Source organism: Sabethes cyaneus, chromosome 3 (genome assembly GCF_943734655.1).
Source record: "Sabethes cyaneus chromosome 3, idSabCyanKW18_F2, whole genome shotgun sequence".
Taxonomy (NCBI): Eukaryota; Metazoa; Arthropoda; class Insecta; order Diptera; family Culicidae; genus Sabethes; species Sabethes cyaneus.
Window position 1 is genome coordinate 186,807,114 of NC_071355.1, and position 22,819 is coordinate 186,829,932.

At 39.1% G+C, this 22,819-nt stretch overlaps 2 protein-coding genes across 2 annotated transcripts in view; both read left to right on the forward strand.

The window, feature by feature from the left end:
• The window catches only part of LOC128741600 (facilitated trehalose transporter Tret1-like), a 546,799-nt gene that overhangs the window by 429,906 nt on the left and 94,074 nt on the right, over window positions 1-22,819 (forward strand). The gene's annotated exons all lie outside the window — the stretch shown is intronic.
• LOC128741602 (facilitated trehalose transporter Tret1-2 homolog) lies at window positions 6,913-21,096 on the forward strand. The gene is made up of 9 exons (XM_053837542.1): window positions 6,913-6,961; window positions 7,037-7,269; window positions 7,336-7,466; window positions 7,538-7,730; window positions 7,787-7,940; window positions 8,031-8,245; window positions 8,942-9,142; window positions 9,355-9,420; window positions 20,947-21,096. The coding sequence occupies exons 1-9, from the start codon at window positions 6,913-6,915 to the stop codon at window positions 21,094-21,096; spliced, it is 1,392 nt and encodes a 463-aa protein (XP_053693517.1).

Here is a 22,819-nt window from a genome sequence, read left to right on the forward strand (position 1 = left end):
TACCAGGTCCCGGGGAACATTTTTATATTTTGAGATAATTCATTTTGCGGCACATCAAATCACATTGGCTTGATAAAATAAGATTAATGGAAGTACAATGGGAACATTTAGGACCCAAGCGGCCATTTCCTCATTGGTTCTGGAACATCCGGTACCCGGTTTTTGAGGACAATTTTAAATTTTAGGATGATTTATCTTGCGACACGTCAAATTACATCAGCTTGATAACGTAAGACTATTGAAAGTATAATAAAGACATTTTGAAGGCAAATGGCTACATCAGCATTGGTCCCGGAACATCCGGTACCCGGGTTTTGGGGCCATTTTTGTATTTAGGATAACCCATCTTGCGACACATCAAATCACATCGGCTTGATTAAATAAGACTGATGAAAATAAAATAAGGTCATTTAGAAGCCAAATGGCCACAGCAAAGAAAGGTACAAAGAAAGGACACGCCCTGGCAGGTGTTGTGGGTTCAAATCCGGTTATAATCTCTGATTACAGCTTGGTTCGACCCATGCACCTTCCAGCATTGGACAAAAGATAGGAGTCACAACGACAACTTGTTAAGCATAGCTACCTATTACCCCCCCCCCTTCCTTTCCACCCTTCCCCTTCATTCCCGAAAAAATCCTTCTTCATTACTTTCCCTTACCGTCCCTTCATCAATTGTAGAATCATCGTTTCAAAAAAAATATCATTACAAATATTTTATGAAGTTTTTGTCCTTCCGGTGTTGGGCCACTGAAGGGGGGGGGGGCGAAAAAAAACAAAGTGAATTTTTTAATCGAGCAAAAAAAAACATGGTTTTTAGGCATTTTTATTTAAGGGGGCATAGCACTTTTTACACCATATTTTTTGCCTTATTTCAAATATTTTTTTCTCGATAACGCGAAAAGCGAATCGATTCGAGTTTTTTGCACTTTGCACTTTATACTAATATTTACAATTTTGTTTTATGTGAACCTCTTCCCCTCTCCCCTACGGCTCCTTGAACATGATCATTCGAAAAAAACATGATTTGCGGTACCATGGATTGGCGCTGGGGGGCTTATCCGAATTGAAAAATTCCAAAACGACATGAAAGTATATTAAATTATCTCGTGTTTGACTCATCCTTTTTTTAAAATTCGACCGCATAACAAAATGTCGGACATTCAAACATAAAAGTAACGTTTTTAGTCGAAAAAATTGACTTTAAACATTTCTAAAAAATACAAAAATTGTAATATCAAAAAAAGGATGGGTCAAACACTACATAATTTTGTTGGCTTTAAAACGAAAAAAGAATCATGAGAATTGCTTGAGCCGTTCTTGAGATATTTATGGTACCGACTTTCAAAACCTGGTTTCGAGAAAAACAACGTTGAAGTTTTTATTCGCTGTGTAATCGCTCCAGACATGCGCGGTACAAATAGCTGTAACTTTGTTAATTTTTGGAATTCATCGAAATGACTTGAAACACGCATGGTCAAAATGTTAATCTCTCGAAATAATCAATAAAAAAAGTTTCGATTTTTTTAAATTGAAAAAGTACTATGACCCCTTAAAGTTTAAACGTGTAAACCGAATCTATTCTTGCTTATAATATATACGTTTTTGTTTTCTATGCAAAAATCTACGAAAAAAGTCCAAAATTTAGAAAAAAAATTTTTGGACGATTTTCGGAAATTCCATTGTTCGAATTTCCATTTCTGTTTCGTGCTAGAAGCGTTAACTTAACTTGTACACTCATTTTTCGAGTTTTTCAGACTCTAGAGCCCACAGACGATTGATTTAAAAAAAAATTTGAATCATATCCTACAAATTATTTTTTTGCCCCCTGATTTTTCAAGCCAATTTCCAAGGGCGGGGGGACAAAAATTTTCAAAATGATTTGCAATGGTCTTAACCAAAATTTAAAACCAGGTATTAAAATATTTTTAGCAGATTTTTGAGAATTTTTTTTACATTTTCATGCAAAAATATTGGTTTTTTTTCCATGTGTGGACTCATTACTGCGACCAGTATAGTTGATCTATTGTAATATCGCCCGGGTGTTTGCTGTATGACCTGCACTGCATTTCTTTTTTGCTATAATCGCTATTGAGTGAGCGATATGCTTATTAAATTTTATGCGTGCTTGCGTGTATTGGGGTTTACCCTTCCTTCAAAGCTTAATCTACTTTACCCACTTATTCCTCGCTGCCAGCACTATCCCATATTATCCAGCACTATCCCCGTCCCTGGCGAGGACTCATTCGTACCTCTGACCAGTACACTTAACTATAGGAGGGACATTTGCACTGTCAAGAGGCTTCAGAGGGTAAATATAGAATTCAGCCCGACGGAAAGGTAAATGGAGGGGCCTGAGAATAAACCCATGCTAAAGTCACTTGACATCGAATGGCTTGATTCTACTAAGATTCGAACCCACGACCACTCGCTTGTCAAAGCAGACTCGGTAACCTTGCGGCTACGGAGCCCCCCAAAAATATTGGTTCTGCTGCTTCGTTACGGAGTTACGGATTTTTAAAATAAGTGATATCCGAGAAAATCTGCAAATTTCCATTGGAGAGTTGTTTAAATATCATTTTTGTTCACAAGTCGATCAAATATGCCCGTGTACAATACAAAATTTTATGAAATTTTCGGACCCTTTCCTTTGTACGATAATTTTGAAAAATGCACAAACATTGAATAATTCTGACGTCAAAGGAAGCTCAGTATAAATAATTTGGAGATTTGTGCTATGTTTACAAGTGTACCACACACGATTTGTTTGGCTTTCTAAACAGCACTAAATAAGATAAGTAAAGTTAAAATGGACAGCGGAAGTCCGATTGTAAATTTTCTGCCTTAGGGGCTTCTCTTGTTTAAGAAGATACGGTTATCAACTCCCGGCTTTAGATAAGTTTACTTTCGACTGTCGGTTGTATTTTCTAAAAACCAATAGACGCTACAGAACAGAGATAAGCTGAACAACGAAAAAGAAAACCCATGAGCTGTCAAACTTTTCCAAACGCATTAGTTCTGAGGAAAGTCACTTTACAAAGAAACTGAATCTGTTCGGTTATGTTGATGTATATGGGTCGTTCCATGTGAAGTAACCGAAAAAAAGTCCAAACGTGTAATCGACCTTCACGGATTTGGACCAGTTAGAGAGCCTTAGAGAGTCGCCATCTGAAACAAATAATCTAGCAACAATGTAGCTGCGTATGTCAGTGTTGCCGCACGCACAGGTTATTCTGTGATCAACAGACATTTGGAATAAATATTTTCAATTGCAAGGAAAATTGTGCCATCCAAAGTGCGATATCGCTTATAAAGGTGCTATTTTGCATTAAATCGTTTCGGTATCTTCGGCGCACTTTTTCGTTATCTTCCAAGCAATAAGTGCGCCGAAGATACCGAAACGATTTAATGTAAAATAGCACTTTTATGTACGATATCGCACTTTGGATGGTACAATTTTCCTTGCAATTGACAATAAATTTTATAAAATCTGGATATGTAATTTCTTTTCATAATAATTTTACCACAGTTAATGGTCGTACCGTAAATAGTTATGCTGATGTTTTCTGTTATTGCCAATTCTTTTGAGAACCAGCGATTTAAATTAAAGATTTCGAGTTTCTCAATGCTACATATAATAATAACATCCTCTTGGAACCTTCCTCTGAAGCTTTTATCTTTGATAATTCATAAAAAGCTGCTAAAAAATTAGAAAAATCTATTCAAAACATGTTCTTGATTTGAGATGGCGTCTCTCTATCTTTAACAGGCTCTCTAATCGTTACTCTTTTTAAGGCTCTCTAATTTGGTGTTTTGACAAGTCTCCTGTTCGATTGAACTTACTTTTGACAACTGATTCTGTTCGATTGGAATTTTCGGTTTAAGATGGTGACTCTCTAAGGCTCTCTAGGACCAGTTTTTGCCAGATTGTTGGTTTTGGTCAGAAAGGAAAAAATACAAAATTTGGCGCCGGTTGGACATTCCCTCGATTAATGGGAGTACCTCCATTTTGAGGGAAAATACCCGTTTTTGCCAACACTTCTTATTTTCTTTTGCTTCTATCCCCGGAAATATTAGGTTTAGAAAACACTATTTTCACATTTTCAAAGGAAATTACCCAAGGAATTCGTAAAAGATATTATTTTTGAGCACCAGTACTGCCAAATATTTTTTAATTCAATTTTAAACTAAATTTACATTTTTCTCTCAATGAGTACAATTTGATCTAAAAAATTCCCACTTCATCGTGTTTCGTACATTTTTGACGTAGGACGTTTTACGGCAAGGTTTGGATAGATAGAGTGTCATTCCAAAAAATCTTTCTCGAAAAGCGGTCAGATTTTGAACGCTAATAATTTAGCAGCTTCCCGATCGACTTTAAATATTTTTGCACCAATCGAACGGAACATCTTCTAAGAGTTGGCCTGAATGAAGAACACTATTAGGGGCCATCCATAAAGCACTTATAGGGGGGAGGGGGGATGACCTATTCGTGACGATTTGTGACATAAGGGAGAGGGGGTATGAAGTTCTGTGACGTCACATGAAAAAAATGACAAATGGAAAATTTATTCGGGGAATTTAGCCTTCATTTTAAGATACAACTAGTGAAGGCTTCTATAAAATTTACGTACTGAAGGATTTAAAACAAATAGTAAAAATTTTATGAATGAAAACTTTTTTTAACATATATGTGTGAACAGGACTTATTTATTCCTCTAGTATGAACTCTCCATTAAGGCTTTACATAATATGCGATACACCAGCGACGAGCTCCTTGAGTACCGTCCTGCCTGAAAGATTTTTGCAACCGCAAATAGCAGTCGCACAAACTCACCAGAGACCAATGGCAATGTTTCCCCTTGATGTTCGTGTTGATATCAATCGATAAACATAAACTCATACCGAAGTTCCACGGCTGGTTTTAAGGTTCTTTCGTAGAACCTGTGCTGCCCCTCACTCAAAAGCTTACTAAAGGATAGAGTTTGTGCCACTTGTGGATTAAATTTTGTTTCTATCTAAAGCAATATTAAATGATTGCAAAAAAAACACAAAATGACAAAATCTGTCAGAAAAGCTTTCCCAAGGCGTGTTGATGCAAGACGTCAGCAGGAAGTCCTGATTCTTTCAACTAGATCAGACGAATTTGCGTGGATGCTGGATGGATGTAAAGGACGTGGATATGCGCGAAACATTAATTGACGACATGACCAATTGATTTTGGTCAAAATTTGCGTGACGTACTAAATTAATGTCGCCTTCATTTCCTCGCATCCTGATTGGAAATCCTCGCATCCTGATTGGTTGGAAAATGCGTCATCGAAGTTTGGACGTGTTTTGCATTGTGCAGTATGGTCAAAAGGTTTAAGCGTGTACATTATTTTGTCACTAAACCAATGCATTTGGAGCTGTTAAAATTTGAACTTCCTTCCGTTGGCAATCAACGATTAGACAAGAAAACGTAACCATATTACCTTTGAAAAAGGCCAAAACCAAAGGCCGAAACGTCAGGCAGTATAAAAAAGCCGTTTTCAATATAAAACTGGCTGGAAAGCCGAAAATCCGCAACACAATATAGGTATACATTTAAACATTCGAGTGGTTTAAAAATATTCAAAATTGGATGATCCCTTCAAATACTATGGCCAGAAAACAAAACCTGTTTCATAACCGGGGACATTCCCCTATATTTTATTTTAGGTAGAAATGTATCTGCCATGCTACGATCAGTTAATTTTTCCAAGCCCAAACATGGTCTCTACCCCGCTATATGTTTATGAATAAATATGCCAATGACTATGGGGAGTGTTTCTGTACTACCAGATTTGCTCTATCTCATCAGTGGAGTATTTTATTGAACGAGAAAGGGTTTGCCTTTAGCGTTACTAAATGCAAAACTTGAAAGATTGTAAATCAAAGTTGTCGAGTACGGGGTGTGTTCGCGTGCTATCAGTTTTAGTTTATCTTAAGATAAACTAGTAAATAGTAGAGTCTGATCTTAACTATTGTTAAGGTTTTTTTAACTTTAGCGAAACCAAGGTACATTGTGGGATTTAATTTATTGGTGGCATTGAATAGGAAATAGGTAATAGAAAATAGGAAATAGGAAACGGAAAGTGGGAAATAGGCAACAGGAAATAAGAAATAAAAAATTAGAAATAATCCCTTTAAAATTGGCTTCAAAATCAGGGGGCACAAAAAGTTAGTACACGAGTAAAAATGTTTTTTTTTGTGAAAAACGAACATTGGATGTACTGGGAAAAATGATACGTAAATTGTGAAAAATAATTGGAATCCCACGTGGACGTGACGTGACGTGATCATTTTTCACAGTTTGATAATATGCAAACCCAGTTCATCCAATGTTTGTCCTTCACAAAAACAACATTTACTCCCTCATAAGAAAGTACAAAATAAACAGACAGTACAAAATTTGCCTTTACGAGATACGGGCAGTACTATAGGCTGAGTAATGTAATAAACCATTATATCTGTAACTAGTATAAATGAAGCTATCATTTCACAATCACGCTGCCCGATTTCGGAGATTGTACAGTGACATCCGTCTTGGTCAGGGTGCAACATCCCCAATTATAACAACCGTTATTCAATTAGTCCGTCTTAATTTGCAAATGGTAGATAGTAAACCGGTAGCACAAAACGATTACTAAATGATAAGGTAATCCATTAATACACGGCGTCTGTTGCGTCAAGCAGAAAGCAAGAAGAATGATAAATCATTGTCCAACAGCTAGGGTTATTTGTGTTTAAAGATGCTGTGACAAACGTGAACAGATAAACTTACATGCCAGGAAGTTGCGGAATCGGTGGCAGTTAGAGACTGTTGGGATCCGTAGAAGGACGTTTGCTGTAAGTAGGATCTCTGGACTGTGCGGTGGTGTTTACCTGCTCATCATGAAACATTCGAGCAGTGCCCGAAATCAGTACTTGGCAACGTTCTGCGGTGAGTTGCAACTTATTAATTGTTCAATTTTAAAATTACTATTTTTAAATTATTTTTTTTTTGCAAACCATTCAGTGAATCTTTTGTCAATAACCTATGGCTTCGCGTGCGGCTGGACATCGCCGTCCTTTCCCTTGTTACAATCTGCCGACAGTCCGTTGGCGAGTGGTCCAATAACCGCTGAGGAAGGTTCCTGGATTGGGGCCTCTCTATGCGTTGGTGGTTTGTTCGGTAATCTTATATCGGGCTGGGTATCCGACCGGTATGGGCGAAAAATCACTGCCTGTCTGGCGTCGATTCCACAAATCGTAAGGGCTTCTGTTGTGCACTTTACAAACGTATTATTTTACCATATGCTACTCTTATTGAAATAGTTGTCCTGGATTCTGGTTATTGTGGCCGATAACGCTTACTACCTGATGGCAATGCGTTTCCTGGGAGGATTCTCCGGAGGGGTTTGCTTCATGGTTATTCCAACGTTCATTTCGGAGATTTCGGAGGACAGGTACTATTGGTTAAGAGTCAAGTTAATTTACATATGATTGAAAAATAATTTGCTTTTTAATTTATTTTTAGAATTCGAGGGATGCTCAGTTCTACTCTGGTCTTTTCATGTAATTTTGGTATCCTTTTAATCTACATTTTGGGAAGCTATCTACCATATGAAACAATTCCGTGGATCATGCTGCCATTTCCAATCGTGTTTCTAGCGAGCTTTTCATTTATCCCGGATACACCGTTTTTCCTAATGAGAAAGAATGACTTTGTGGTAGGGGTGCGAGCCTGTGACTCGTGACTTTTCTCCTAACAAGCTTTTAATTGCAGAAATCGGAAAACGCGCTCCGTTTTTTCCGCGGCTATTGCACCGATACGCAGCAGGTGTCCAACGAGTTTAAGCAAGAGCTTGTCAAGCTGAAGGACACATTCAGCGAGGAGAAACAATCCGTCCCGCAGGACGAAATAACTTGGGACGATCTGGGTAAGGATAGGTTACATATTTGCTGATGAAATTTGCTTCGCAATTCACTTACAAATGACACCAACTGTCGTTGTGTGTGTGCACTTTCAGTGACCCGTCATGCCCGTAAAGGATTTCTCATCGGAATTTGCCTGATGGCATTCAATCAATTCTGCGGTTGCTTCGCCATGCTAAACTATACGGCCAGCGTGTTTGCGGAATCCGGATCGTCATTGTCGGCCAATATGTCCGCTATTGCGATCGGAACCATTCAGATGGTTGGAAGCTACTTCTCGACGGTACTGGTGGAACGAGCTGGACGAAAGGTAGGACCTGGCTGCCCAGTTGTTTCGCAAATGTGGCTTTGACTTCCGCCAAAGCCAAACGTGATTTGCATACGTTTGGTGTAGGTTTTCGAAATACGAAATCATCATTTACAACTTTTCCCCTGTGACAGTAACATAGTTTGACATTTAGAGTCTCTACTGAGGAATGGTCAAAAATGTTTTACCACCAGGGTCATCTAAAAATCATGACAGGTTAACACTAAATCAAACTCTTTATATGCAAGGAGGTAGAATTCTTTCTCTCTCCAGCTTTCTATATTTTAAATTTTCAAATCGGATTTCTCCAATATGGCTGGCAATCTAATTTCCTCCGTAATCAATTCTCGAAAGTTGCAATAGTATTTCAACCCAGTTTGCGTGTATCGTAATCCCGTTCCATTGAATTACGTCAAAATGGTACTTTGGGGACCGATGACTCTGTTACGAGACATAAAACAAGTTCATTTCGTTCGTTCCAAATTAAGCTGCACCAATTATTTCTGCATAGCTTTCTCTATAGGGTACCTACCCTGCAATGAACAGCAATGCATCAGAAAACGTTCCAAACATGCGTTGTAACCTCAGCTAACAAGCCATTTGCCGTTAACTAACCGCACAATCGGCTTGACCATTCCAGACCCTGTCAAGCCAACCGATTGAACCCACCAGTGCAGTGTTTTGCTATTTTCATTCCAGCTCCTGCTGATAGTATCCGGTGCCGGTATCGCAATCGGCATGGGCATCTTTGCCGCCTTCTCGTACGTCAAGAGTGCCGGCCATGATGTGACCGCTTACAATTGGTTGCCCTTGGTTTGCTTCTCGACCGTTATCTTCGTCGCCTCGCTCGGTGTCCTGACGTTGCCGTTCGTCGTCCTGGCCGAAATCATGCCGCAAAAGGTGAGTGCAATATCATCGTTTTGTTGTTCTAGGAGATTTAATTTGCGCACCCGAGCGCATCGGCAACATCGGCCATCATCACATTGTGCAGCCGGGCAAATTTTACCCTTTTTCTAATGATATGCTATCCTTTCTTCTCGGGGCCGGTCGGTTTTTGCTGCACACGTTCCGGCGGGGGCTGCCAACGGGATAACGACCACCCCCACCATCAGATCAAAGGGCTCTCGGTCACGGTCTGCATGACGATGCTGTGGATTTTTGCTTTTATAGCAATTAAGGTAAGATTAGCAGGTGTATTCAATTATGGTCTTGTTGCGAGTCAACGATCTTCCTAATAACGGAAGGGTGTCAGAACCGAGGTATTTCAGCACAGAGTTTCGAATATCAAACGTAAATCTGTTTTCTGAGTATTATCACATGACAATGCTTTTCGTAAAGATATCTATGACGGATTAATTTTCAAATACTATTTCATCTTCAATAGTCAACGATGAAACATATCTCTTAAGGGTATGAGGTTGAATGTAGAATGCAAGCACTTTGGACTGGTCTGTGGCTGTCATCTTCAATAAGATTCAAATTAAATTCATAGACACACCAAGCACAGTTGGGTGTAATATTTCACAAAATTAATCAATTCCAATCAGAGGCATAACAAGCTTAAAGTTTGTATTGAATCTTAATTATCTTAAGCTTTAGTTTTTCTTCAAACACACGACAACTGATTTGTTAGATCTCTATCGTACTTTGAAGTGGTCCTAGCGATAAGCCTAGCATTAGTTATACGTTACGTATATCAGTCAAACTCAGACTCTCAAAGTTCATCGAATGTATCCTACGAGAAGGATGTCGCTTATTAGCTGTCCTTAGAGTTGCAAACATTTTTCAAAATGATCCAATTCAAAACAAACCAGATATTTAAAAAATTCATTCGCAAGTCCTTTAAGTTCTTTGAAGGACATAACCGACTAAAATTTTTAGAAAAATTACTATTTTTTATTATCTTTTGTTAGTAGAATCCACATGCTGGTTAGATACTAACTCGCGAGATATCGCTGTCATATTGCACATTAGTTTTCCTGTTGTGAGGCAATGCTTCAAGAAATGGTGACCGGCCGTAAACACGATAGTCACACAGATGGTGGCCATACGTCCGAATGCCATAAATTCGAATGCCATAAGGTATGTCTGCCGTATTGGATGGGAACCATAATATACGTCTACCATACATTCAACGTTTCCTAGATGGTGAATGACCTGTCGGTTAAGCCACTCTATAATAAACTCAACAACAAAATTCAAAAACGTTTCCTAGATGATTCATGGCGAGACGCTAAGGGGCGGCACCCTGAAGAAATCACATCTGTCTTGGTCTATTCGTTTTCCTAGGTTTACCGACCTCTAGTTAGTTTTCTCTATTCCTCGCATCGAGATGCTCTTTATAAACTAAAAAGTTTTTTTAAACTGACTCAATTAGGTCTCTTGCAACATGGTCACGTTAGCAACTTCGACTTTTGAAACGCTTTGAACTGGTCGGAGTTTAGTTTTGTCTCAAAAACCAAAAATCCAAGAATACCAAATATCAAAAGTCGAAAATTTGAATTATGGCCAGTTGGCTCCTAGCCGAACATATTAGTGATTTCCGGGATTCTCGGTTCTGGGCTGCCAGTCTCCAGTCACCCTGCACTCCACCCTGCACGTGCATCTTCCTCGATCGCACACACCCTACGAATGCATGGTCTACCTCGTAGCCGACGACCTCGTCCGGGTTCTCTGTTGAACACTATTTTTGCTCACCATTCTTCTGGCATTCGGGCTACATGTCCAGCCCACTGTAAATGCCGGCGCCTGATCAGCTTTACAATATCATCATACTTGTACACCTCGTACAACTCGTAGTTCATGCGTCTACGCCATTCGCCGTATTCCATCTTGCCGCCAAGTATTGACTGCAAAATTTTGCGTTCAAATACACCAATTATACTAGTCCATGCCTCATGACCATGATAATAGCGGGCGACCGGCAATATTAATGTTTTATACATAGCTAATTTTGTACGCGTCCGCAAACTTTGTGACTTTAGCTGGCTACGGAGTGCGCAGGAAGCCCTATTTGCAGCAGCAATACGTCTCTTCACTCAATCTCGAGCGACGTCATTGTCGCATGTTACCAGAGTTCCCAGATATGTGAATTCGTCGACAACCTCGTACCGTTCCCTATCTATTTTTACCTCAGATCCAACATAATTCAGACTTCCACACTCTTTGCCATATAGGGTACGGGAGGGTATTTCCAGCACATTACTAAATTCGGCATACATTACCTTTTTTACTGCGCTTTACCAAATAAAAACTTTGCCACTATATAACAATACTGAAACGGATGTAGCACTCATAAGCTTTAATGTGTTATAACTATGTTCATCAAAATGTAAGTAATTTGCTAAATTTTATTCAATAAACATCAAAACCACTGTTTTTCCACTGGCTTATACTCAGGCTGAAAAAACCAGCAGCAATCGCTTACGCGTATCCGCTCTTGATGATAGTTTGGAAAACACACAATTATGATCACGTTTACTTATTCTAGCAACTAAACAGTTGTGAATATGATGTCACAGAACAATTCTACTTCTTTTCATCACAAATATTCCCCTCTGATATGAAACTATAAATCAATTTTCATTCACTAGCACTCTGCAGCATTTTGCATTTAATTTCAGCATTGGTGATTCATTTACACTACTACCAAGATGTGATGCAGTCGCGTCTGAAACTTTTCTATCGTGTTGACATAGCTAGTAATTGAGTGACAATCACTTGCTTCTGGTGCTAATGTATATGTACGATTCAATGATAAACTAGCGCCAGCAGCAAGCTGTTGTCACTGCAAAACTAGTTATCTTCAATGAGCCGGTATCTAGGCAATACCGACACGTTATCCATCGTTATCCCGTACACGTTTTGGCAGTGTTTATGATAAGTCCGATTCTCGCAGATACTCTTTTGAAAGGCACAAATGCCTCTACAATAGCTCTACGATCAACACCAACAATGTAGATGTCATCCGCAAAGCCTAGGAGCATGTGCGATTTAGGTTTCATTCCTTTGCACGCCTGCACTTCGTATCGCCCCTTCAAGTGCTATATTAAACAATAGGTTAGAGAGTGCATCGCCTTGTGTCAATCCGCCTAACGTCACGAATGCATCTGATATTGCACCAGCTATGCCAACGCTTAATTTTGATTTTTCTAGCACTGTACGACACATTTTTATTAGCTTGGTCGGAAAACCGTGTTCGAGCATTATCGGCCATAATTCATTTCTTTTCACTGAATCGTACGCTGCCTTAAAATCTACACACAGATAGTGAGCCTGCAAGTTGAATTCTCGAAATTTGTCAAGAATTCACGCAAGGTAAACATTTGATCCGTAGTCGATCTTCTTTCTCGAAAACCATACTGGTAATCGCCGACAAAAGCTTCTGATAACGGTCTGTTTGTACGAATTACGTATGACAGTATAATTCTAAAAATAAAAAATAAAAAACTTCAAACAAACACTAATTTATGAAACGAGGGTGGGGCAAACTGTCCTTCGTATAGAATCTGGGTCCAAAATCAGATAAAAACTGTAGTCCAAAACGTGGTTAATAATCTAGTCAAAATCTGTTTCAAATCTGGAACAAAATTTGATGTGGTCCACGATATAGTTCAGGTCCAAAATATGGTCCATGTTCAGTATCTGGATCAAAGTCCGATCCAAAATCAGGTTTATGGTTTAGAATCTGTTTGAATGCCCTAAATCTGCTCCATGTTCAAAACCTGATAAAAAATATGACCCAGTTTAAGAATCTAGTCCGAAATATCATTCAAAATCTGATGACCTTGAATCTGTCCAGGCCCAAAATCTGGTCATTGCCCAGAAAATGGTTCAAAAACTGGTGCCACATCTGATCCAAAATCTGAAAAAAGCGGTCTAAAATATTATCCAAAGCTAGATCTAAAATTTGAAAAAATGTGGTCCAAAATCATTTGCTTCAGGTCCAGAATCTGGTCCAAAACCCGATTTAATCCACCTATTGGTCACCTATTGGTGAAAGAAACCTTTGTTATACTATCTCATTTGTCATTTGAGTTACAATTCGACACGCCTTCGGAACCTAATTCAGCTTTTTGATACACTATGGTAGTTATCATCAATACGTATGTCTATGCAATATACTGATAAATTTGAATAATATTTCAAAGCATTCCAAAAATGTTTTCCTTTTATTTGTAATTTTTTATTTTGAGTTAATAGCGGGATCGCATTCTGGGGTTTGGTTTAAGTTAGAAACTGGCCGTTTTCTTGGATGCATTTGGAACGTTCCTAGAACGTGTCCGGCTGTGGCCAATGTAATCCTGGACACTGTATATGACGACAAATTAACTACTTTTGCAATTTTGAGTACTCAAAGATGTCACAAGTTTTATTTTAGTTCAATTCAGAAATTGATCCCCGATCCGGAACGTTCCCGGACGTGTTCAGATGTGGCCGTCTTGATGGATGTCTTGAACATTTTATACGACTACCAATGGTCTAGTTTTGCAACTTCGGGTACTTGGAGGTGTCGCATGACGGGTTTGTTATGATTCAAGGTGCGTCTATGTTCAAGTTTCATATATTCCGGAACTTGTTCCGGACATATCTTCGGAACCGTACATCCGTTCCAAATTCTGTTCAATAGAATTCTTCTAGGCCACAAAACTTTGCGTTTGGTAGTTATTCAATCAAATCGGTCCAGGCATTTTCTAAAAGCAGATGTTTATTGTTATATTTTCACTACTGTTATGCGTTTATTCGTAACTTGTGACTGACATAGTTTGATGTTATTTTCAAAATTTTGGGAAAAAAAATAACATTACTGTTTGAAATTTTGAAAGCATGAACAATTTAAAGATGATCCCCAGGCTTATCACAAAAGTGGAGAAAATCACATGGGACTGTTATACATTTATGAGCAGTAATGGTAGTTATCACACGCTATGTCTGAAGGGTGCGATTATGCAACTTTGATGTACATAAAATTTTCTTTCACAACGTGTTAGTCCAGGTCTTCACGATTCAGAATATGCTAATTTTAAAAAAATCCATCGGGGAAAAATTGAAAAAAGTCAATTTGAATATTTTAGCTATAATCAACTGGGTACAGGTACAGGTGTACGCACTTAGTAATTCCATAATAAAAAGTGCTGCGATTTTGTTCAAACTTTGAGGATTTGTTCTTTTTATGAAAATTTTAGACCTGTAGTTTTTGTTTGAAGCTTAGGGTACATGCTCTTGGGATAGGGTGTGTGGACCACTTAGGGTAGTGCTAAAAATCATCATCTGTGTCATGACACCTTCTCTTAAATAGTTAACTTTTGAATCGCTCAACCGATTACAACAATTTTGATAGCAGTCGAAAGGTACATTAATGAGTATCTAATAAAAACGTTGCATTGTAACCTATATTAGCTTTTATGAATAATAACCATCCAAACCATGGCATAATTACAAAAACCTACAACAATAAGATCCCTGGTTTTATATTTTTTAAAAGCTTTGTATAAAACTTATCAAAAATCTAGACACGTTTATTTGTTTGTTTGTTTTGGACATACAGTTTGGTAAGTGGGTTCGCCTATATCCGATTGATCTAACCCGATTGATCAGACTTTGACTGTCCAAAACTCAAATTTCTTCTGCAATGTTTCCATTCAAACGATTGAATAGAAACATACCGAAATCAGACAATAAAATATAGAATGAGTATCAATTGGGAGTTGAAACGAGACCACTACGGGCAAGGGGTCTTTACATATTGAAATTTTTATGCTTTGTTAACTGGAAATGACTAAAAGCTAAGAATTACATTTTTAACAACTGGACCTCTCGCTCACCAAACAGTGGACCTCAGTGGAGTGGAAACAATGAACCTCTTGCACATCAGTTTTCAAAAAAGTTGATTTTTAGCGAATCCTGACATCTTCGTAATGTAATATATCCTAAATTTTCTATGAAAGCAATAACAAACAGTATAGTTTTATAAAGAAGAAAGATAGTGCTTTCAAATTAATTGGAAATAATGTTAGCGATCTTAGATCTTAGATAAAATCAATTGATGTGGCAAAAAGTCAATGTTTCACTTAATTTGAAGGCCTCATCCTTTCTTTTTACAAAGCCGTGTCGTTTGTTATTTGTTTATATAGCAAATTTAGGGAATATCACACGATAAAAATGTTGAAGTTCGCCAAAAATAAACTTTTTTTAATACTGTTTGGCCACTTGGCTAACGAGGAGTCCACTGTTTCGAGTTATTTCAAGTGAAATTCTCCATATTTAACAATTTTTATTCAATCAAGCACGAAAATTTAAATATTTAAAGATTGTGTTCAGTGTTCAAAAGAAGGTGTCATGACTATGACTGTGATTTTTTGGACCACCCCAAATCAAGCGGGGGCACCCTAAGCACCAAATTAAAAATACGTGTCTAAAATGTTCATGAAAAGAACAAATCTACAAAGTTTGAACAAAATCGGAGCACTTTTTATCATGGAATTGCTAAGTGCGTACACCTGTATCAACCGGGTACAACTAAAACATTCAAATAGACTTTTTTCAATTTTTTCCCGATGGATTTTTTTAAAATTAGCATATTCTGAATCGTGAAGACGTGTACTAACACGTTGCGAAAGAAAATTTTATGTACATCAAAGTTGCATAATCGCACCCTTCAGACATAGCGTGTATCATTAACACATGTGCATGTGTATGTAATCTACTGATAAATTTATAGAATATTTGAAAGCAATCAAAAAACCGTGTGCAAAGTTCTTGGGCAGGATTGATATTTAAGGGGGACCCTCACTGGAAAGTCGAAAAACTTGTTTGTTTTGCATTTTCAGAAGCCTTTTTTTATCTTCAGAAATGTTGAGCCCAAAGTATTTTTCGGTACGTGGTCTCGTTGAGAATTTACAGTAAAACTGAGGGATCACTTGAAGGGAAGTGCAGTGCTGTACAATAGTTTAAACGCGCTCTCCTCGAAACCATATGCTTTCAGCAACGGTGCGAGTATCTCAGTATCTAGAGTACCGATTTGCCTGAATTTTTTTTGACGTGTGACGAAATGTATTATCTAAATTGTGACGTAGCCACTTTTCGATATCTCAATTTTTCAATTTTCGCTGCATTTGAAAAAAAAAAAAATCGTTACACTTCGCAACCAGTAAGGGATAGATAGTTACTATGTACAGCAAAGTTGCTTATTTTACTGTGTTCTACAACTTTTGTGGAGACACTATACTTTTTTGGACGCATTTAGAAAAACAAGAATTTGTATCACCCTAATAGGTAGATTTACGGTCACCCTAATAGTGTAAAAAGTTGCGCCATATTTTTTAAATAAACTCTTCCAAAGACCTGGAAAATTAGGAATTTTTGCGCTAGAGCACATGATCGCGTTTCTTTTCTATTTGGTTCATATCAGTAAAGTTTGCTAAAATAATTTCATCAATGTTTTCCAAATAACTTTTGACTGGTAAGGCCAATTCTAATAAAATTTAGCAGATATGTTCACAGCGTTAAGGCCTCTCGTTTGATACTAAGATAATTGAAATCTGATTAATTATCTGGTTAAAATCGTTACGAACAATTGTAAATTTTATTGTGCTGTACACGACTGCTCATAACTTTCAAATCAAAAAATAAAACAATAGTGCTCTATGAGGCTATATTACCCACCAAATGAGACTAATAGCGCATAAATCGGTTTGGGCTCTCTGAGAAACGTTCGACTAATTGACACATTGAAAAAGCACATTTTTAAGCATAACTTTTGAACCGCTTGATGGTTTTCGATAAAAAAATTTCAAAAATTTGTAGCAAGAGCCTTCATTTAATACTAAAATTGTAGAAATCGGTTGAGCGGTTCCGGAGAAAATCATGTCACGTAATTTTTACATTTTTGCTTATAACTTTTAAACAAAATGTCGAACCGCAAAACAATTCAATAGTGATCTACAAGGTGATAACACCTTTCAAATAAGCGTAATAGCAAACGAATCGGTTCAGCCATCTCCGAGAAACAGACGACTAAAGTCAAGCGTCACACACACACACACACACACACACACACACACACACACACACACACACACACACACACACACACACACACACACACACACACACACACACACACACACACACACACACACACACACACACACACACACACACACACACACACACACACACACACACACACACACACACACATACATACACACACATTGCTCAATTCGTCGAACCTTATCGATTGGTATATGTGACTCGGCCTCGGATCAACTTCGTGTTTAGCGATCAATTTTTAAACCTTTGTTATAGTATAACAAAGGTAAAAATGGATAAATTCTAACCGAAAATGAATTCCAAAATCTGGTCCAAAATTTGTTACAAAATCTGGAAAGCATTTGGTAAAAATGTGGTCTACAGTCTAGTCTTGGTCTGAAATACGGTCCAGGTCTAGAATCTGGTTCAAAAAATATGGTCCAGAATCAGGTCCGGGTCCAGAATGTGGTCCACAATTTGATCAAAAATGTGCTCCAAAATATTTTCCAAAATCAGGTCTAAATCTGATAAAAATATAATTCAAAATCTGGGCGAGAATCTGACGCCGCTCTAAGATCTGGTTCTGATACAGACTGTTCAGGTCCAGAATCTGATCCAAAAGCTGATCAAAAATGTGGTCCGAAATCTGGAGCAGAAACTGGTTTAGATATGGTCTAGAATCTGGGTCTAAAACCTAATCCCACGTTTGATCCAAAATCTGGTCAAAAATCCAATCTGATCTGATGAAAATGTGGTTTAAAATTTGGCCCAGAATGTAATCCAAATCTGTTCCAAAACCTGAAACAAAAATCGATAAATAATGTGCTTCACGATGTAGTACAGGTCCACTATATGGTCTAGGCCCGGAAAACTGATCTAAAATCTGGTTTGGCCCAGTTTTAGAACCTAATCCAAAATTTGATCCGAAATGTGATAAAAAAATGTGGATCATAATGTGGTCCAGGTCCAAAATCTGCCCCAACATCTGATCTAAAATGTGCTGAATTTAGTCCAGGTTCAGGATCTGGTTGATGGTTTAAAATCTTATAAAACATAAATAACTTTTTTATGAATTTAAGATGCCAAGGTCGTCGGCGAAGGCTAGGAGTTAGCTACTCTTGCTGAAGATCGTTCCTCTCATTTCGATGCCCGCTCGCCAGATTACACTTGCGATATTAAATAACATACAGGACAGTCCATCCGCTTGCCGCAACCCTCTGCGTGATTTGAAAAGACTCAAGAGTGGCCCCAAAACGCGCACGTAGCATATGACTCGCTCCAGGGCACGTTGTACTCTCGACATTTCTGGAGGATTCCTCTTCCTCTTCTGTTGGGTACTCTAACCATTGCGTCCATTATTTTGAACTATTGTGGTATGCTTCGTTGTTTCTTTTGCTGTACGCTTCAGGATTACTTATCACTTATTGAGGAAGAGGCTGGTAGCTGGAGTGAGAATTCTGGAGGATTTGTCGGAGAGTTTGATCCATAGTAGCACGGGCCTCCATAAAACCCGCCTGATACAGACTTACGAATTCTCTTGCTATTGGGGATAAAACGAAGCAACAAAATCTGAGAGAGCACTTTGTAGGCAGCGTCGCCCTACGTGATGCCGCGGTAATTACAGTGATCTAGCCGGTTGCCTTTTTTGTTGAACAACAAACTACACAGACTACACTTTCCATCCATTCCTCCGGTAGTTTCTCCTTCTCACAAATTCTAGAAAATATCCAATGAAGTGCCGTTGATAGCGGTTTTTGCCCATTTTTGTAGAGTTCTGCCGAGAGTCGGTCCTTTCCGGTGACTATTATTCTTCAGCTGACGAATTTCTCGCCGGACTCTTCGACATCGGGAGTCGGTACGCTGTTAGCGGTTGTAGCCACCCCGAGGTTAACTTCCGTTGCGCCTCCTTCTGCTGCTGTTGAGGTGCTCATCGAAGAACTGCTTCCACCTGTCGACCACCTCTCGCTCTCACATCACCTCTCTTTCTCACATAGCACCGCAATTGCGGCCTCGTTGACGGCCGAGCGTATCATACTCCATCCGTTTTCGAGGGTCGAAGCATCTATGTAGTGGAGCTAGAGGAAGGCAGAACTTCATCCAGTATGCGCGCGTAGTTTTCAGCAACTGGCAGGTTGTTTAATTTTTTTTTTATTTATGTGCCCATGTCCGCCGGTCCGGTTGTTTAATTAGCGAATGTTTAACTCAGGGGGGGGCTTTGTCGCCAGGTAAAAAACGTCGATAGTTTTGAGCGTACATGTACTGCTGCTAGGTAATGGTTCGAGTCGATAAACGCACCCCGTATGGAGCGTACGTTGGTGATGTACAAGAAAAACCAGCTCTCGATGAGAATATGGTCGATTTGGTTCGAAGGTCGTTGGCTTCAGGTGGCTTTGTGGAGTGAGAAAGTACTTCTGATCACCAAGCATGGAGAAGCTGCAAAGTTGATGCATCGCTTGCCGTTATCATTCGTGTCGGTATGCAGGCTATTGGGGCCCGATCACCGGTCTATACATTGCTTCTCTGCCGATCTGACCTGGGCGTTCATATCCCCGATGACGATCTTGATGTCCCTTAGTGAGTAACTGTCGTACGTCGCCTCCAGCTGCACATAGCACGCTTCCTTCTCGTCGTCGGGTCTACCTTCGTGTGGTCAACGCACATCGCAGCTTCCTGTCGCCAGCCACTAAATTTAGTGATCTGCAATTCCTGGTACTAAGCATCTATATCTTTATTTCTTTCACCTTTTATAGTCCATGCCGTATGTTCCGAGCCGATTTTCTTTTGATTTTCCATAGCAGTCAATTTTTTTTGTTAGATTATAGTCACGTTAACAGCTTGGGTCATTCGTGACTTCTTTGAACCCGGGGTTGGGATTTAAACACGGGTCCTCGGCGTGAGTGGCGTGAATGCCTAAAGGTTTAGGTATATGGGCTTACTCTGGTCACGTCACTGAGTCTCGTAATGGGGCTCTCATCTTATAGCACCGAGATAACCCAACGCCTCCTTCTCCGTCAACCTTAGTTTCCACCGGGGTTGGTTACCCGATCTCCGCTAAGGTTGCTTATATTCCGGCTGGTACCACGTGGAGGTAGGGATAGGAGTTGCTGGATAAGAGGCTAAGGACCACTATTATCCAATCATTTACCAAGTTCTTACTACGGCTGAATATCTGCAGCTCATTGTCAGTTTCCAACATATCAAGTGTACCGCAAGGTAGTAATTTGACACCTTTGCTATTCATATTGTCCTTGTATGACATCGTACTGCAGCTACGAGTTGGTTGTAAGGTAGTTTACTTCAATGTTTTTAGATTGTTCTTTATTATGCAGCCTATTGCGGACTCTCTGGAAAGCCTAACTACAATTAAGTATTATTGTTATCATAAAACAATCGGCTGCTTGATTTTTTGACTATCATAGTATTACTGTTGTGATTTCAACGACCGTAACTACTTATAGGCGTTGTCCGTTGTAACTTTATATTAAAGAGTGTGTGCAAAGAGATTTGTTCGTTTTGAAATACGAAACTTACTGTGGCGTAATCTCCCAAAATCACCCTTATAACCTATGTTATTTGTCTGATCCTGATAAGTTAGCACATCATAGAAAAAAACGTATATATATTTGAATTACTAACATTTTTTACTAACTACTATTTTTCTTCTTTTACAGTACTTTTCCACTTTATTTGAGGTCCTTGGAATGCATGGAACGCTGTTCCTGTTTTGTTGCTGCTCTCTTGCCGGGACGTTGTTCGTGGCATTTTTTGTACCAGAGACAAAAGGGAAAAGTTTAGAGTCGATTGCCAAATCGTTGAGCTAGAAGCATTGCAACGTTCAATATTTAGGTGTACCACAAATAAATCATTCCGCTCTTGTACCTTAAACGTTAGCTCGAAAACCAGTTTGTTTTGATGAATCTCGGTTCTGTGTACACACGTTTAATGCTCTGTAAACACTCTCGTGCCAATCGTTATCAAATTCGGTGAAGCTCAACCTCAAAATACATTACTGTGCTTCGAAAACAAATTCCAGAGCGGGGAACCACCCATTGCTGGGATTGTACCGCGACTTTGTTTACAATATCAAGCAACCTGGCCATCGCCACATTACCACATTATCTGTTGCATCCTGCGTGCGTGTAGTACCCCGGGGTCAACGAACCGTGTTCCCAATTCCGTTCTAACACGGACAAAATAATGAAAGTGCTAATTGAATATTATTCTGCTCACGCTGATGCTGCGAAAACGGCAAACCGAGATTGGGATCGCCGTGTTAAATGACTCAATGATTAGTCATACCTACATATTGCAGTCCGCCGACCGAGTCGAGAATCATCAGGCGGGTTTTGGTGGTTTTTTTTTTGAGGAACGTAAAGGGGCGTAGCTATACATTTCTGGTGAATTCTTCGTAAGTTATTTGCTTGGTCATTCAAAGTGCATTGCAATTTCCGGATAACGGTTGCTTGGTTTACCTTTGATGAGGAATGATTGCGGGTTGAGAGATAAATCATTGGAAAAATAAATATTTTTTACATGAGATGGTTTGTGTGAATGTGTTTAGCTGTATAATATTCACTTAACAGTAAAGCAAATCCATATTCCGCTTTCGGAATTTGACCTTCTATCTTTATTCGGCAGTAATCGCAGACAGCTGTTAGAGCATACATAATTGTACTGTGCTTCGATCCTATTAACCCTTTCAGGCTATCCTAGAGCCGAGATTTGAACCTACAATGACCACTGTCACATCTTGAGGTCAACTAAGAAGCGTACTAAAGACCTAATACTGTTGACCTAGAGGTGTGGTATAACAAGCCAGTCTCCGTATGTTCGAATCTCTACTGGAAGAGACTGTAGAGTTAGAGTCAATAAGATTGTACTACTAGCCCCGCTGTCCTACATACTAACAATAGCCGGTAAGGCTGTCGAAACAAAACTCAGAAGTCCAAATACCGTTGGAATGTGGCCCATGATCAAATATTTTCCATCTCAATTATTTCCCCGACGTCAAATCATATTCGTATTCGATCTTTCTGAGTGTACATTACGAAAGAAAGAAAGAGAAAGAAGTAAAAGAAAGAGAAAGAAAGAAAGAGAGCAAAAGCAAAAAGAAAGAAAGAGAAATAGAGAGAGAAAATATAAAAAAACGCAGACAGACAGACAGACAGACAGACAGACAGACAGACAGACAGACAGACAGACAGACAGACAGACAGACAGACAGACAGACAGACAGACAGACAGACAGACAGACAGACAGACAGACAGACAGACAGACAGACAGACAGACAGACAGACAGACAGACAGACAGACAGACAGACAGACAGACAGACAGACAGACAGACAGACAGACAGACAGACAGACAGACAGACAGACAGACAGACAGACAGACAGACAGACAGACAGACAGACAGACAGACAGACAGACAGACAGACAGACAGACAGACAGACAGACAGACAGACAGACAGACAGACAGACAGACAGACAGACAGACAGACAGACAGACAGACAGACAGACAGACAGACAGACAGACAGACAG